General features: G+C 66.2%; 1 protein-coding gene across 2 annotated transcripts; it reads left to right on the forward strand.

The window, feature by feature from the left end:
* Positions 1-492: 492 nt before the first annotated feature.
* RHPN1 (rhophilin Rho GTPase binding protein 1) lies at positions 493-10,274 on the forward strand. 2 transcript variants are annotated; one of them, XM_025871535.2, is made up of 15 exons: positions 493-842; positions 3,711-3,826; positions 4,893-5,021; positions 5,300-5,375; positions 5,957-6,034; positions 6,568-6,692; positions 6,803-6,969; positions 7,154-7,347; positions 7,720-7,876; positions 7,956-8,069; positions 8,340-8,534; positions 9,014-9,090; positions 9,256-9,402; positions 9,517-9,678; positions 9,986-10,274. In XM_025871535.2, the coding sequence occupies exons 1-15, from the start codon at positions 762-764 to the stop codon at positions 10,133-10,135; spliced, it is 1,968 nt and encodes a 655-aa protein (XP_025727320.2). In that variant the 5' UTR covers positions 493-761; the 3' UTR covers positions 10,136-10,274. The 2 variants fall into 2 exon arrangements, with proteins under 2 accessions (XP_025727320.2, XP_073749435.1); XM_073893334.1 differs by having other exon boundaries at positions 7,959-8,069.
* The last annotated feature ends 5,897 nt before the right edge of the window (positions 10,275-16,171 follow it).

Here is a 16,171-nt window from a genome sequence, read left to right on the forward strand (position 1 = left end):
CTGCAAGCAGATTGCCGGGTCGGGTTCTAGGGAGGGTTTCGAAGCAAGATTCTGGAAGCGAGTTCTGCCGGCGTGACAGTGGACCGCGCAGACGACACCCGGGCTGGGTCAGGGCCGAGCCTGCGTCTGCGAGCGAAGAGAGCGGGCATTGACGAAGGACTCGCACCAGCGCTCGCTCTAACACACCCGTTAAAAACCCCGTTGCGAACATTTCTTTGGACAAGCTCCCGGGAGGGCCCTGTTGACTGGGTGGGTGGGACCCAACGGCGCGGTGCAAGCTCGTGGAGTCGGCTCACGGAGCCGAGCACGCAAGCGCCGGGAAGGTCGGGCTGGCTGCGTTTGGGAGTTGCTTTTTTCCTTTTTCTCTAACTTTCCTTTTTCTCTTAACTTTTCAGCACGCACAGCAGATGCCGGGGCGCATGCGCAGTCTGCACCCCGCCCGGCCGCGCGGCGTCGGGCCGGGCGGTTGCCAGGGACGACCGCATTCCCCTGGGACTCCGCGGTCGCGTGGGCGGGGCCTGGCCGACCCAAGCCCGCCTTCCTCGCGCTCTGGTTGGTTGTGACTGCTGTTCGTTGGAGCCGTCGCGGCCGCCGATTGGGCAAAGACAAGTTTCGCACGCTCGGCTCGGCGCTACGCCCCTTCAGCCGGCCCGCGGCCGCCACCCGCGAGGAGAGAACAGCGGGGGACCCGGCGCGGCGCCCGGGAGGGACCTGCGTCGGCCTCGGCTTCCAGGCGGGCACGGCCCGAGCGGCGGGCGGCGATGATCCCCGAGGAGAGGCCGGACGGCCCGGGCGCCGGCGAGGAGAGCGCGAGGCTGGAGGAGGCAGGCAGCGTTCGCAAGGTGGGCACGTCCGCGGGGGCGGGGGTCTTCCGGAGGAGGGGTCCGGGACCCCCAGCCCGCTTTTGCCCGCCACCTGCCGCCGGCGGGCGCGGGGCTGCGGAGTCGGCGCTGGCTTCTCAGGTCTAAGCGCGCGGCAAGACTTGTGGCAGCTCCCTGCTTCGCTCGCCCCTAGAGGCAAGCCGGGCTTATCTCTGGGGAAACTGAGGCTCGGTGCAGAGCCCGACCCCGAGTTGCGTGCCTGTGCTGGGCTTCTCTTTTGCGGGTTTGGGGCTCATCTTGTGCCGCCCAGGAATGGGTGGGAGCGCAAGTATAGCTCCGTTTTCCCCGCCGCTCCGGGGGGCGCTCCGGGGCCCCGTTCTAGGGCAGGTGTTGGGCTCTGGTGTGTGACAGCCCGTGGCCCTCGTGCTAGTTCCTGGAGCCCGTCATTCCACCTTTCCCAGCTTTTCCCCCCTCTCCCCAGAGCTGCTCAGTTTTGCCCTGGGCACCTGGCTCTGTAATTGATGAAACTTTCCGCCCCAGGCAGGCAGCCGAGCCTCCCGGGAACAGGAAGTGGCTGCAGGACTTCACAGCTGGGCAGTTTGTCCTTTTCTCGCTCCCCACGCACCTCCTCCCCCTCTGAGGTCCCTAACCCTGGGGCGCTGACTAGGACTGTGGACCATTTCCAGGAGTACTGGGGAGGCTCTGCATAGGGCGGGTGGAGGTGGAGACCTGGGGAGTCTGTGCTGGGAAGGAGGGGGCTGCCCCTCTCTGCAGCCTGGAGCTTAGGCGTTCCCTGGGAGTCACCAAGAGGCCAACCCCGTGTTCATACCAGGCCCACGAGGGGTGCTACAGGGTTCAGAGTAGCTTCTGGCTCGGAGGCTGCCCGGCCTCCCCGTTCCAGCACATCTCTCCAGGAGCACCAGACATCGGAGACCAGATGAACGGTGTTGACGAGGACAGCCCTGCTCAGCTGATCTTCTCTGCCCAGCACATGGACCACCCCCTCCCCAGGCAGATGGACATGGCTGCTGGCCCAGAGCCTGCTGGAGCTTTGCAGTTGGACCTCCGGAAGGGAGGGACGTAGCTTTGGCTGTGGCCTGCTCCTCCCTCCCCAGGTTCTCAGGCCTCCTGGAGGGGACGCTGCCCAGGGAGGTCTTCCCTGACTGATCTCTCTTGAGAACGCTGGAGTGTGGGGGAGATGTTGAGTCATAATCGAAGGTGGCCATGCACCAGGAGCCTTCATTGTGGGAGGGTGTGAGGCCTTCTTTAAGGTGCCCTCTTCGAGGAACTGGGACAAGATCTAGCCCCCAAAGGGTCTGAAACTTCCCTGTGCCTGAGAGTGGTGGGGGGGCACGCCAAGGAAGATAGGCCACATTTCCTCCAATATGTGGAAGATGGTGGACACTGCAGGAGGCTGGCCTCAGCACTGCGTGAGGACAACTTTCTGTCCCTTCATCAGGACAGGGAGGCACTGGCCTCATCCCCACTGTGCTCAGGGGCCGTGTGACCATCTTTGGGGATGTTGCCCAGGGAAGGTGCATTCTGAGAAGTTCTTCCTGGCTCCAGGGCTGGTGACTGTCCCAAACAGAAGGTCCCTAAGTGGCCAGGAGGAGGCGTGGTGGCCTGGGGCCCGAGAGCTGCTCCAGCTCCCAGGCCCTGCTCCTATGGAAGCCCCTCACCTCCCCTGGCTGGAGCCTCCAGTCACCCGTCTGCAGCATCACTGTGGCTAGGGGCCCTCACATCTCTGCTTTCACTGCCACATAGTTCTCCTAGCCCGGGGCCCCGAGATGTGGGCAGCTAGCAGGATTGCCCCATATAATGAGGAACCATGGCTGAGGTGGGCAGTGGGCAGCCAGAGGGCCTGACCTGCTGCCTATGAGCTGAGCGGCCCTGGGCCTATGGTTTGAGCATTTGCCCAAAGGGACCCCACAAGTAAATAGCTAGCTGGGCTGGAGCCCATCCCAGGGTCAGCATGGGCCGAGCACCCCAGAGAGCAGGTGGGCTGGAAAGCCAGCCTCCGGCACCCTGTAGGCAGGCCCCTTTCCGTTAGCACCTTGGCAAAAGCTGGGCTAGGTCATCCCCGCATGGCCATGCCTAAGCTCATGATAGAATTGTGTGGGTTGAGTGGATTATGGGGGTTATGGAATGAAATTCAAAAGTGCAGAAGGGGAGCATCTGGGTGACTCAGTTGCTTAAGCGTCCGACTCTTGATTTCAGCTCAGGTCATGATCTCAGGGTTGTGAGATCAAGTCCTGCTTCAGGCTCTACACTCAGCAGGCAGTGTGCTTGAGATTCTCTCTCCCTCTGTCTGCCCCTTCCCCCCCACCGTGCGTGCGTGCAAGCGCTCTCTTTCTCTCTCTCTCAAATAAATATTTTAAAAGATTTTATTTGAGAGGGAGAGCATGTGCACAAGCCGGGGGAGCAGCAGAGTCAGAGGGAGAAACAGGTTCTCCACGGAGCCGGGAGCCCGACATGGGGCTTGATCCCAGGACCCTGGGATCGTGACCTGAGCCGAAAGCAGACGCTTCACCAACTGAGCCACCCAGGCATCCCAATAAATAAATCTTAAAAAAAAAAAAAAGGTGCAGAAGGTTGTGTGGTGAACCGTTGGCCACCTCCTGCCCGGGGCTCCCAGAGCCCCGTTGCACTGGTGCCGGCCCCACAGAACGGGGGCCACAGTCCCCGCCACGTCTCCCACCTGCTGTGTTCTTCCTGACCATACCCCCCCTGTCCTCACGCACCCAGCCAGGCCTGAGCCGCCCCGCAGCTCTGTGGAGCTCAGGTTCCACTGTGGGGACTGCGCCTTTCCCACCCATGAGAGTCTCCTGGCACTTGGGAGCTGTTGGCAGAGGCCAGGCCTGGGCCCTGTGACCTGCAGCTTTTCCACAGGGCTCTGACCCCCTGGCCCAGATACCACGTGGCCGCCCTCAGAGCCGCAGGGCCCGGGTCCACCAGCAGATCACCAAGGAGCTGCGGATGCGAACGGGTGCCGAGAACCTCTATAGGTGAGTGCCGGCGACTGCCCCCATCCGTTAAGAGAGCGGTGCCACTGTCCCCTGAGGCCCTCTGCAAGCCCGGCCCATGCTGTGACCCGGGTTGGTGCCCGTTCTTACGGTCTGGTTTGGGAGAGGGACGTGTGAGCGGGTGACAGTGGCCATTGCAGACTCCCAGGAGGAAGGGCTGGGCCTCTCACCGGGCTCGGCTCGGGGCAGCGTTCATCTGAAACCCTCACAGACCACCTGGGCTCCTACCTTGGTGGACCTCACTGGTAGGGGTCAGCTCCGGGTCAGCCAAGGGCCATGTGGGGCTGGAGGGAGCTGGTGTGCGGTGTGGGAGCCTCTGATTTGTATGTGGTGACCTGCAGGCACCGTTTAGGCCGAGCTGTGACAGGTGTCCCAAGATTGGGGACCCGGGAAAGTGTCCTCCGGGCTGAAGGGGTGCCTCTCCGTTAGAACAGTGAGCCGCACATCTGCTCAGACCTTCACCCATGTCTGCATGAGCCCACTCTGTGGGTGATGGCCCAGGAAGATGGTCCGACCTGTCAGAGCCCCAGCCACTGTGTGCAGAGCCAGCCGCAGGGTCCTGGGATGGGGGTCTGCTGGGCCCAAGGGGCTCCTCCGTTTCCTTGGTCATCCTGCATCCCTGTCCAAGCCCATCCCTGCTCTCAGCCTGGCCTTCCTGGGGACCCATCGCCCCTCTGTCAGGTGCCCAGATGTAGGCACAGAGAGGGTCTGACCCCCACCTTTCCAGGAAGGCTGGTTTTGTGTTGCTGTGGAGGCCTGCGTCCAGGGAGAGTGGTGGTGGGAGGCGAGAGCCTGTGGCCTGGAAGGTCTGGATCTGGGTTGATGTGCCCTGGGCCAGAGGCACTGTCTGTATGCGTGGACAGGAATCGACACCAACTGTAGGGGGACTCGGGAGAAGAGGGAGGTCATAGGGTGGGGCTGGGCCTGTGAGCACAGCATGCTGGGAGGGGCCTCTGGAGCCCAGGCCAGGGCAAGGGCTGTGGCGAGGCCTAGGTGCGTGCAGTCCGCCTGCAGAGCTGGGGCTTCAGCTCACCTTGGCCTCCCCCAGAGCCACCAGCAATGCCTGGGTCAGGGAGACAGTGGCCCTGGAGCTGAGCTACGTCAACTCCAGCCTGCAGTTGCTGAAGGAGGAACTGGAGGAGCTCAACAGCAGCGTGGAGGCTGACCGGCCTGAGAGGTGCGTGTGTGCGCGTGCAAGGACACGGCCGGCCTGAGGGGTGCGTGCGCGCTTGCACGTGTGTGTGTGGGGGACCATGGAATCCAGGTCAGAGGCTGAGTGGGTGCACACATGTGAGGACACCATCCAGAGCAGCGTCTGTGTGCTGTGGGCTGTGTGTGCAACACGCGAATCAGAGTCAGAGGAGAGGGGTTACGTGTAGCTGGGGAAGTAGGGAGTGGCCCCTGGGGACAGCAGGGTCCAACCTCAGAGTCTGGGCTCCATGGCTCTGGTTCCAGTGAAGGAATCACTGTGCCTCTGATCCCCCTGGGGCTGAAGGAGACCAGGGAGCTGGACTGGTCCACCCCGCTGAAGGTAAGCGCTGACCTGTGGCCCTGGGGTCACACCCTGCCCTGGGGTCTGCAGGGATCTTGGAGGCTTTCCGGTCCAGCCATTTCATTGAACAGATGGGGAAAGAGGTCCAGAGGGAGGAAGAGCCTGCCCGGGCTGTAGGAGCTTCTGGTTGGGTGGACTTTGGAGAAGACCCCCCACCATGGGGTAGGCACGGCAGAGCTGGTCATCCTGTGGAAGCCTGAGATGGCGACAGGGTTCCCTGACCCTCGCTCTGAGAACCCCACCGGCTGGGGGCCCCTCCAGGCAGAGCCTCTGCTGCGGAGATCTCCTCGGGTTTCGTGAGCTAGGCTGCCTGGGGATGGCTGGCCACTGCCCAGCAGGCACCTCGCCTGTCAGGTGGCAGAGAGCCCCTGCTTTACAGGGGCTAGCGAGGGCTTCTGCACCTCTGAACCCCGTGTCTGCGGGGCAGGGACTCCCCCCACCCCCCACACCAGTCTTTAGCCCTTCTCCAGGGGCCCGGGGCTTCCTTTCTGGTACCTGTCTTTTGCCCGCGCGGGGCTGGGTGACCAGAGAAGGCCGGCACCTGCCCCTCCCCCAACCAGGAGCTGATCTCTGGGCACTTTGGAGAGGACAGTGCCTCCTACGAGGCCGAAATCAAGGAGCTGGGAGACCTGCGGCAGGTGGGTGGGCTCCCCTCCCCTCCCCTCCCCTCCCCTCCCCTCCCCGCCCTGCCAGACCTGGGAGACCAGCCACTCCCAGTTCACAAATAAGGGCAACCGAGGCTCAGTCAGGAACAGAAAAAAGGAGCCGAGCGCAGGCCTTCACAGGGCTGGAGGCCCCACCTGGGGCAGCTCTGGGGACAGTGGAGAGACGGGCACACACGCAGGGCACGCGATGGTTCTGTGCACACTAGGGAAGCTCTGTCCTCACCACCTTCTGCGGGCCCTTTGGGAATGGCTGCTGTGTGCCGATCCCTTCCCAGGGGCCGTGCCTGGGCCTCTCCCTGTGCTCTTCACAGGCTCCATGCCCAGGATGGGGCCCACAACAGCCCCAGAGAGGGCTGATGTGCGTCAGCGTGACCTTGTCCCCCCCCCCCCCGACCCTGGCGCGCTCTCATGGGGCTCTGACGTCCGAGGGGGTTCCCCGAGGGGGGCTTGTGCATGCCATGGGCTGGGCCTGGGGTGCTGGGGCCCAGCTGGTGCCTACCCTGCAGGCCATTCGGACCCCCAACCGGAGTGAGGTGGGCCTGGAGCTGCTCATGGCCTACTACAACCAGCTCTGCTTCCTGGACGCGCGCTTCGTCGCCCCTCCCGGGAACCTCGGGCTACTCTTCCACTGGTAGGGCTGTGGTGGGTGGGTGTCCGTGGTTCGCACCGACAGCTCCCCAGAGCCCTGAGACTCCCGGCTGCTTGCTGTGGGAGCGCCACCCAGCCTAACCCAACCCACAGGTACGACTCGCTCACGGGCGTCCCGGCCCAGCAGCGGGCCCTGGCCTTCGAGAAGGGCAGTGTGCTTTTCAACATTGGGGCCCTCCACACCCAGATCGGGGCTCGCCAGGACCGCTCCTGCCCCGAGGGCACCAGGCGCGCTGTCGAGGCCTTTCAGAAGGCTGCTGGTGAGGGCCGCCCAGACCCCACAGCCGCAGTTAGGGTGCATGTATCTGCATGTCTGGGGCCAGAGCTGGGGCGGGGGTGGTGGGATGGCTCCCAGTGTGAGGGGATCTCCCTTCCTGGGGGATGCGGGGCTGTGGGGGTGCAGCCGGGCCGGCCTGCCCACCTGCTGTGAGCGCCCCTCCGCAGGGGCCTTCAGCCTCCTGAGGGAGAACTTTTCTGGAGCACCCAGCCCTGACATGAGCCCAGCCTCGCTCTCCATGCTGGAGGGACTCATGACTGCCCAGGCCCAAGAGTGCATCTTTGAGGGTCTCTTGCTGCCGTCTCCTGAAGCCCCCCAGGATTGCCTGGCCCAGCTACGCCTGGCTCAGGAGGCAGCCCAGGTGAGGAAAGGGAGCCCTTGTCCCACGGGAGACCTGGCCAAGCCGTGGTGGCTGGATGAGCAGGAGGGCCTGGGTCAGAGGTCCATGCAGGGAGGGGTGGGGTGCAGTGGCTGGGTCTCCTGGTAGTTCCCAAAGCCAGCTGTTGTCCTGGTCTCTGGGGCTGGTCCTGAGTCCTTGCCACTGGGGCAGCACCAATCAGAGCAGAAACTGGGGCCCAGAGCCCTGAGCTTGGCTCAGCGCAGGGTGTGGGGCGGGATGCCTGGGCCTTGGGTCAGGGCAGGTAGAGACCAGGCCCCAGGATGGGGAAGGGCAGGGGCTGAGGCTCCCGGGCTCATCCTGGAGACCTCAGTGTCCCACCACGTGCACCGGCAGGTGGCAGCTGAGTACAGGCAGGTGCACCAGACCATGACCCAGCCACCTGTCCGAGACTATGTGCCCTTCCCCTGGACCACCCTGGTGCACGTCAAGGCGGAGTACTTCTGCGCCCTGGCCCACTACCATGCAGCCGTGGCCCTCTGCGACAGCCCCCGTGAGTGCCCTGGCCCACCCGTCTGCGTGCTGGCACAGGCCCCGGCGTGGAGGGGCTCACAGTCCTCTCTGATCCCCAGCAGCAGCCGAGGAGGACTTCCCAGTGCTGCCGCAGGCCTTCCTTGGGCCCCCGGCCACGTCGGAGCCGTGGGGCGCTGTGTTTCCTCAGGAGCAGGAGGAGCGCAGGAATCTGGGTGAGGTGGCCTCCTGGGGACGGAGCGCCCCATCCTTCGCAAGGCGGTAGCCTGGGCGCGTGCGGACGCTCACGGGACACAGCCCTCCCTGGCCCGGGCTTCCACACGTGGCCGCTCCTCGTAGCGTGGCCAGCGGGCCCTCAGGGTGGACCCGGAAGCCCTCACCTGTCCAGGGGTGGGGGAAACTGGGGTTTGGTCCGGGCCAGGTGGGCTTAGGGCCCTGCGCCCCACGAAGCACAGGGCGCCATGTCCCCGCTCCATCCCACGCAGGCAAGGCCCACCTGAAGCGCAGCATCCTGGGCCAGGAGGAGGCGCTGCGGCTGCACGCCGTGTGCCGGGCCCTGCGCAGGGTGGACCTGCTACAGGCTGTGCTGGCCCAGGCGCTGCAGCGCTCGCTGGCCAAGTACTCGGAGCTTGACCGCGAGGACGACTTCTTGGAGACCGCCGAGGCTCCTGACATCCAGCGTGAGCTGCCCGGCCCCTCGGGACGGGTGTGTCCAGCCTGCAGGCATCCGTGGGCTGAGGCCCTGTCGCTGCCCTTAAAGCCCACGGAGCCGTGGGCCTTGAAGGAGCCGAGCCCCTGGGAGGAGCCCAGTGGGCCTGCTCCCTTGCTGTCCCTCGTCTCGCCATCCCTGAGGCCGGTTCCCGCCCCGGGAGGCTGCCAGCCGTGGCCTGGGAGGCAGATTTCCACAGGCCAGCCACCCGGCATCCCCTGCTTTGCAGGAGCGGCTGGAGAGGGGGGGCCCCCCGGGGTGGGGGCGCACCCAGGCCCCAGAGGGCTGCAGGGGGCCGGTATGCATCGAGCAGGCTGTTCCTTGGGCTACGCCCTCTGCTCTGGCTGTGACCCAGGTCCTGCCTGCGTCCGGGGGCCTGAGCATCTGTGAACCTCAGACTCAGCTCTGTCCAGACTCAGCTCTGTCCTCCCTTTACCTTTCTCCTTTCAGCTAAAACACAGCAGAAGCCAGAGATCAGGGCGCCCAGCTTCTCCAGGGTGAAGGTGACCGATATCTTCCAGCGGCTGGTGAGCAGCCCCTGCCCAGGTCACCCTCCCCACCTCAGCACAGGCGGGCTGAGGCAGGTGGCCCAGCCCTGCTCAGTCCCTTTGCGGCACCTGGTTTCTGACCCAGGGGGGAGGTGCTGTGGCCGCCCAGCAGCAGCTGACCCCCCTTTGCCCCCCCCCCCCCAGGGACCCCTGTCAGTGTTTTCGGCCAAGAACCACTGGCGGCTGGCCGGGCCTGTGCGCGTGACCCGCGGAGAGGCCGGCTTTGGGCTCACGCTGCGCGGAGACGCGCCTGTCCTCGTTGCCGCTGTCATGCCCGGGGGCCCGGCCGCGGTAAGGCCCCTGCCCCACCCCCAGGCAGCTGGTATAAAGGGGGCAGCGGGGGCCCCTGGGCAGAGGTGGTGGGTGCCTGCGCGGGACTCCCAGACCTCCCCTGTCTCCCTGCAGGCAGCCGGCCTGCAGGAGGGCGACTACATTGTGTCCCTGAATGGGCAGCCCTGCAAGTGGTGGAGGCACGCCGAGGTGGTGGCGCGGCTGAAGGGCGTGGGTGACGAGGGTGTGAGCCTGCAGGTGGTCACGCTGCTGCCCAGGGCGGAGCCCCCTGGCACGGTGAGCCCACGGGGCCCCAACATCCCCAGATGCCCGAGGCTGCATGCACGTGGGCGACCCCTGCAGGGGTGGCTTCCTGGGCGGCAGCGGCCCCTGCCCTCTGCGGGCCTCTGTGTGCCCACGCCCCTGGACGCTTGGGCTCGAGGCGCTGCTGTAAGAGCTGTTTCGTGGCCTTCACCCACCCCGGCGTGGCACCCAGTCCTTACGGGACCCCCAGCTCGCCCCTGACAGGCCAGCCACCACCTCCCTGGTCACTCCCCGGGCTGGGCAAGAGGTGCTGACTGACCCCTTTCTATCCTGGCTGCAGGGGCACCACCGGCCAGCCCTGGGAGGGCTTCTGAGGATCCAGAAGGAGTGTGGGTGGGGGACACCAGCTCCTGCACGAGCCAGCCCCAGGTGCTTCCTTGGCTGGAGCCGCAAGGCCAAGCCCACAGGGAGGCTGTCCCCACAGCCCTGAGCTGTGTGCCACCCTCCCCCTCTGGGAGCCCAGCGCCCCCACACCCCCCATATGTCCTCCTCCGTCCTGAGGCGCTTTCAGGCCAGTTGGCTGCCCCACCCAGTGCCTAGAGCTGCCCATTAAAGACCATGTCACATGAGGTGTGTGTGAGCCCAGTGCTGCGGCCGGGCGCTGTACCCACAGTCACAGCTGCTCTGGGCACGGAGTCCCAGATGCCAGATGCTGCCTCGGGGCTGCCTGTTCCTCACATGTGCCCACCTGGGGAGGGCAGCCCCCCAGCTGAAGGGGCAGGGTCGGGTAGTACGTTGGCAGTGGGCCCCTGGAGCCCACATCCTCCTCACACCCCCCTCCCCCTGCCCCTGAACAGACCACACCCTGGCCACACCCTCCCTCAGGGCTGGGTTGGCCCCAAGCAAGCCTCGCTGGGCCCTCCACTAGCCCTCCACTGGCCCAGCCCACCCGGCACCCAGGGGCCAGACGGGGCTCTGGGGTGCCTACCCCACCCGCATCGCCTGCCCTCTGGGCAGTGTCCCAGCTAGGCCCACCCCGCCACGCCTTTTGCTGTCACCTCTGCTTCAGTTCTTGCGGGGCCCCCATCCTGCCTGACTCCCAGCCCCGCGGCTGCTGTCCAGGCCTCCTCTGTGCTTCCCGCCAGGCCTGGCCCCCCGCGCCCCCCTCAGTCCGCCCTGGCGGGGCCCTGGGTCTGCAGAGGGGTGGGGGCGCGGGGCTGGGCAGGGGAGAAGCCCCGGGGAGCGGCGGGCGGGTCTGGGGGCCGGGTTTGCCGGGAGTCCGCGTGGCCACCAGGGGGCGGCCGCTGCCCGCGCCAGCAGCGGCTGGAGGCAGCATGGGGGGCGGGGGAGGGACGGCCGCCGGCGCGGGAGAGCGCCGAAGCCCACCTGCGAGCCGGGGGGGGGGGGGGGTCCTCGCCCACCCGTCCCCCCCCCCCCCTGCGGGAGCAGTGCTGTGCTGGTCCCCGCCGTCCCGCCGCGGTGTTCACGGCAGGGTGGGCTGAGTGGGGGTGGCGCGGGGCCCCGGACGCCGGGGAGGGCAGCCTTCTGGAGGAGGGCAGGGCCCCCCGCCTGCCCGAGCCTGGGCCGAGGGCGGCCAGGTGCGTCCCTTCCGACCCGCCTGCCCCTCCTGGGAGAACGCCCCTCGCAGCAGAACCAGCCAAGGTCACCTCAGCTCTTACTAACTCGATTAATTAAACTGTGCGTCACGGAGGCCATTACCCGCTAATCAGGGATGACGGGGCTGGCAGGTCTCGTCCAGGAGGGAGCCTCGACTCCCGTACCTCTGGCGGCCAGTCTGGACCCAAGAGGGGCACGTAGGCTGGGGTCAGAAGCTGCCGCCCCTCTCTTGCACCTGGCTGGTGGGGAGGGGGCCCTTGGCTGAGACCACGCGCCCCCCCCCCCCCCGGGGGCCACAGTGCATGGTGCCCGCCCTCGGCCTCCAGCCCCTGTGCCTGGGGCTCCTCACAGCTGGGGCCGCTGCGGCTGGGACCAGGCTCCCCCTCCTGAAGAGGGGTCAGGGCAGCCGGCGCTTAGAGCTCCCCAGGGGGGTCTCCGAGGCCCCGCTGCCAAGGCGCTACCCCCTGGGTTGGGTGCTCCTAGGGTCGAGTTCTGGGCTGCAGGAGGCAGTGCTGGGCCCACCCTTCACCCCAGGCCGGGCAGGGACGGACATCCAGTGGAGTCTCACCTCTCCCGGCCCCGGCCCCGGCCCGGCTGCGACAAACCCCTTTTCCAGAGAGGGAGGTATGCGGTGAGCGACGCAGGGCCAGCTGGGAGGCCCAGCCCGCATGTCCCGGCCACTTGAGAGGCCTGCCACTGTCTTTCTGGGCTCTGAGAGGGGGTGTCACCCTGCGTCCACCTCGGCAGGCAGGAACCAACCACCCTGTCCCCCCACCCCGCTCCAGCGTTTCCCCAGGCCACCCAGGCAGCTGAGCTGGAAGCAAGTGGAACCCTTGGGAATGAGGTCAAGGACCCAGCAGAACCCACAGCTCTGCCCCGGTGGTCAGTCCTGGCCCACACCCCACCCGGGTGGCCTTGGCAGGGACATGGAGAGTGAGCGCTCCACAAGCCTGAGCACGTGGCAGCTCAGCAGCGACACACGAGGCCCTGGGGCTGTCTGGCGCCTGCTGGTGGCGGGGTCACGCGCAGGAGAGCCCTCCTTAACCAAGGCCTTTCTCAGACGGAGCGGCTGTCCACACGCCCATGGGTGTGCCTGCCCTGCCCATCCGCTCTGCTCCGAGGTGTGTGGGGAGCCCACCTGCCCCACGCAGGCCCCTGCCTGTGCTCTCTGGCCTTCTCGGTCCTGCTGGAACCTTCTAGGCCTTCCTCAGCCGTGGCCACACCTCATGGTGCGGGCTCTAGCCCCGCTTTCTGGTTCAACCACGTCATCCATGTCTGTGTCACAGACGGGCCACAGGCAGGGACCACGCCACCTCTTCTACAAGTTCCATGAATACCTGGGAAGATTCAGGGACCTGGTGGGAGTGTCCCACGTGTGTGCCCTGGGGGGGGCGGGTATCAGCACCCTGCCTCTCTCCCGGGCACCCAGAGCAGGGCATGTGGGCGCGGATGGCCCCGTGTGCCCACGCAGGGACATCTCATTTCCCAGAGTGGTCCCCCCTGGGCAGGGAGGTCGGGGGTGAGTGCGCGCTGTGATCCTTTTTGCTTTGCCAACAGAAAACTGCCAAGAGGGGGAAAGGCAAACTGCGTTTCGCTTGGGTCAGCAGTGAGCCGCACAGAGATTAATGTGAGGAAAGGGACGGCGGCAGGGAGCCCTGGCTGCGTGGGAGGGGCAGGCGGGCTGGCACGGGGCGGGGGCGGGGCCCCGCCGTCCACACCAGAGAGCTGGGGGCGGAGGGCGAGGGCCGCAGGGTGGGGGACCCCTTCCCTCCGCTCCCCCGTCCCCTCCCCACTCACCCTCCTCCACGACCCAGCTCGCCCCACCCCCACCCTCCTCCACGACCCAGCTCGCCCCACCCCCACCGCCTCAGCTTAGGCGCCTCCGTGGCAGCCTCAGTGGGCCCCCCATCCCCTCAGAGGTGGGGTTGGCCCGGCAGCCTCCAAAGCTGGGCCTGGATCAATGCCACACCCCACCCTCGCCCCTTTGGAGCCTGGCCCCTGGGCTGAGGTCACGGGAGGCGGCACTTGGGGCGCCCACCATCGGTTCTTAAGGTGGTGAGATGCCCTGAAAGCTACCCGGGGACCAGCAAGTGCGAGAAGCAGCAGGAGAGCCAGGCTCACGCAGCCCTGCCCCGGAGGCTGGGTTAGAGGTCTGTGGTGCAGGTGGCCCCAAGGCCAGGAGGCCGGGCCACAGTCAGCTCATCCTTCCTTAGAGGCCTGAGCCCAGCGAGCGCACGGCCGCTGTGCTGCCCCAGGCAGGGCCTTTGCTGGAGAAGCTGCCCTCAGCCGAACTTGCTCCCTGACCGCAGTGACTCAAGAGTGACCCCCAAGAGAAACGTCCACCCGGAACCTGCGAACTTGTTTGGAAAAAGTCTTTGCGGTGTCATTGAGTAAAGGATTTGCGGATGAGTTCATCCCGATGACGCAGACAGGCCCTAAGCCCCGGGGCCTGTGTCCATAGGAGGCAGAAGGGGGAACCTTGTGGAGTTGGGGGCAGAGGCTGTGGCCACCAGAAGCCGGAAGGGACCGGGCCATGGGGCCCGCAGACCCTGACTTCAGACTTCTGGCTCCAGGACTGCGGGGGAACATGTTTCTGCTGTTGTAAAGCCTCCAGGTTATGGTCGTTTATTAGATCGGCCACAGGAAGCTGGGACAGCAACCTCACACACGTCCTCGCACTTCCGGGCCTCAGTGTGTCCTTCTGTAGGCTAGGACATGACCCACGTTGGGTGCTGGGCTCTGCCCAGGAGAAACACACCCCACACCTGGAATGCCCACCCGCCCCAGGGTGCTGAGGCACAATGGCCCGAACACCTGCATTTGGGGCTGTCCGGGTGGGAACGGAGGGAAGGAGGCAGCCATGGACCCGCCCTGCCCTACTGCCCACCTCCCTCACCCTCAGAGCACGTGGCCCACAGCCTTCCGTGGCTGGCCCCCGGGAGGCGGTGGGGCTTCAGCCTGTCTCACCACCTTGCAGACCGCCTGGTCCCTGCAGTGCCGCTTCCTGTGTCCTCAGAGGGCAGAGGGTGGGAGCGGTCACTGCTTCTCGGGCTTCCTTCTGGCTGGGGTGAGGCATTGATCCAGGCCCCGCTGGAGGCTCCCGGGCCAACCCTGCCTGTCAGGGGATCGATGCTGGCACAGAGGGGCCTGGGCCGGGTGGCTGCGGGTACGAGGAACAGGCACGGTGCGGGGGAGCAAGGGAGAAGCCGGGTCTTTAGCGTGGTGCTCCCGTGGCTGCTGAGGCCATGGCCCAGGACTGTGTGGTCACTTGGGGCCTGTGTGAAGCCACGTCAGCGCCTCAGGACAGCCCGGCCAACCCCCTGGCTGTGTGTGTTAGGGGTATGGGGCCTGGGGGGCCGCCCGGGTTCAGCCCAGTGCCCCTGCCGCGCACAGAGCCCCGTGGCCACATCCTCTCAAGCTTCACTTTCTTGCTCCATGGCCAGGGGTCCGTGCATTCACCTGGCATGCAGGTGAGTCGACCTCACCAAACTCCCATGTGGGCAGACAGACCCATTTGGGAGCGTCTAAGGAAGGGGAGCAGAGGTGCTAACGGTGCTAATGGGGCACGTGGCCCAGGTCGAGGTCTGAGTGCTCTGATACAGGGGGGAGGTGGTACAGAGGCTTCCCGGGGCAGATAGGAATTTTCGCTGGTCCATGTGGCCACTAGCTGGAGGGTGAAGGATGCGGATGCGTCAGGAGGGGCTTGGGCCCCCCGGGGAGGCGCCGGCTCAGTGCCGTCGTCCCAGCAGGGTGAGGGTGGGCCTGGTCAGGGCAGAACGTGCGTGGGCCAGAGAGCGTTGGGTTTTGCCCCTACTGTCCACTGGGCGCCTCCGTTTCCCAGGCCGAGGAGGGGACAGGGTGAAGGGCTGACTCCAGCTTCCCTGAGTGACCTCCAGCCCAGACTGGGCTCTCTGTGGCCAGCTGCCTCCTGGTGTGAGGGAGAGGAGAGGGAGCTCCAGGGCACTGCCTTTAGACACACCATCAGGGCCACCAGCAAGCCACAGTCCCCTGGGGACAGCCCAGAAGGCCTCCCGCCCCTACCTGCATCTGCCTCCATAGAAGCACCTCTGCTTGGAGGGAGCAGGGCAGACCCGGCCAGCCCTGGGCGCCGAGAGTCACCTGGGGACACAGGGTGCCTTGGAGGGGGCAGGGCAGAGAGGACAGTGACGTGCCCGAGTTCTCACTGACCAAAGCACACCCAGCACTCTGACCAGTTGGGGAAGATCTTTTACCTCTGGGGGTGCTCCTACCTGCCCCCCAGGGAGCACATGCCTTCCAGGCAGGTGCCGGGGGCCATCAGTTCTGTGCTTCTGACCCACAGCATGCACTCTAGTGATGATGGGGCCCCCAGCCCCAGCCCTGCCCCTCCTGAGGCTGTTCCCTACTCCCACCACGAGCTGGGCCAGTTCAGGGGCCCAAGCCCTCTCCCCTCCATGGGCTACTCCTACTGCTGGGAACCCCGCTTCCTCCCCCATCCCATCCCCTCCTCCTTCCCTACCTCTCCTCCAGGGAGCCTGGACCCTCCCTGCCTGAGGAGTGTGAGCTTGAGGGCGGGGGCATCCTCCTCACCTGCCCTGAGTGGAGTGGGGCAGGGAGGGATGGGGCAGAGCCACCCATCTGGAGCCTAGGGTTCTGCTTGGGAGGGGCTGACCCCAGGCACACAGAGGGCACCCTTTCCCAGACTGCAGAGAAAGCAGCTGGGAACATGTCTCTGGACCTCAGTTTCCCTGCCTGATCTCAGACTGTGACAAGAGGCTGTCAGGAGCTCTACAGGAGGAGGACCGTGTCGCCCGAGAGTCCTGAATCCCTCCTGAGGAGACAAGCTCACGACTGAGTTCCTCCCCGTGTCTCAGGAGGTCAGCCCACCCATCACGGCCCCATAGACCCTGCGTCAGGCTCCGGCCCACGC

The sequence above is a fragment of the Callorhinus ursinus genome, unplaced genomic scaffold, assembly GCF_003265705.2.
Source record: "Callorhinus ursinus isolate GAN/ISIS: 27379988/994484 unplaced genomic scaffold, GSC_fseal_2.0 scaffold5, whole genome shotgun sequence".
NCBI lineage: Eukaryota > Metazoa > Chordata > Mammalia > Carnivora > Otariidae > Callorhinus > Callorhinus ursinus.

Excerpts from the sequence above, each read along its gene's own strand:
- RHPN1 (XM_025871535.2), top strand. The coding sequence starts at position 762 with ATGATCCCCGAGGAGAGGCCGGACGGCCCGGGCGCCGGCGAGGAGAGC. Across the intron at positions 3,827-4,892 it reads GGTGCCGAGAACCTCTATAG|AGCCACCAGCAATGCCTGGG; the intron begins GTGAGTGCCGGC and ends GGCCTCCCCCAG. Across the intron at positions 7,877-7,955 it reads GGCCCTCTGCGACAGCCCCC|CAGCAGCCGAGGAGGACTTC; the intron begins GTGAGTGCCCTG and ends TCTGATCCCCAG.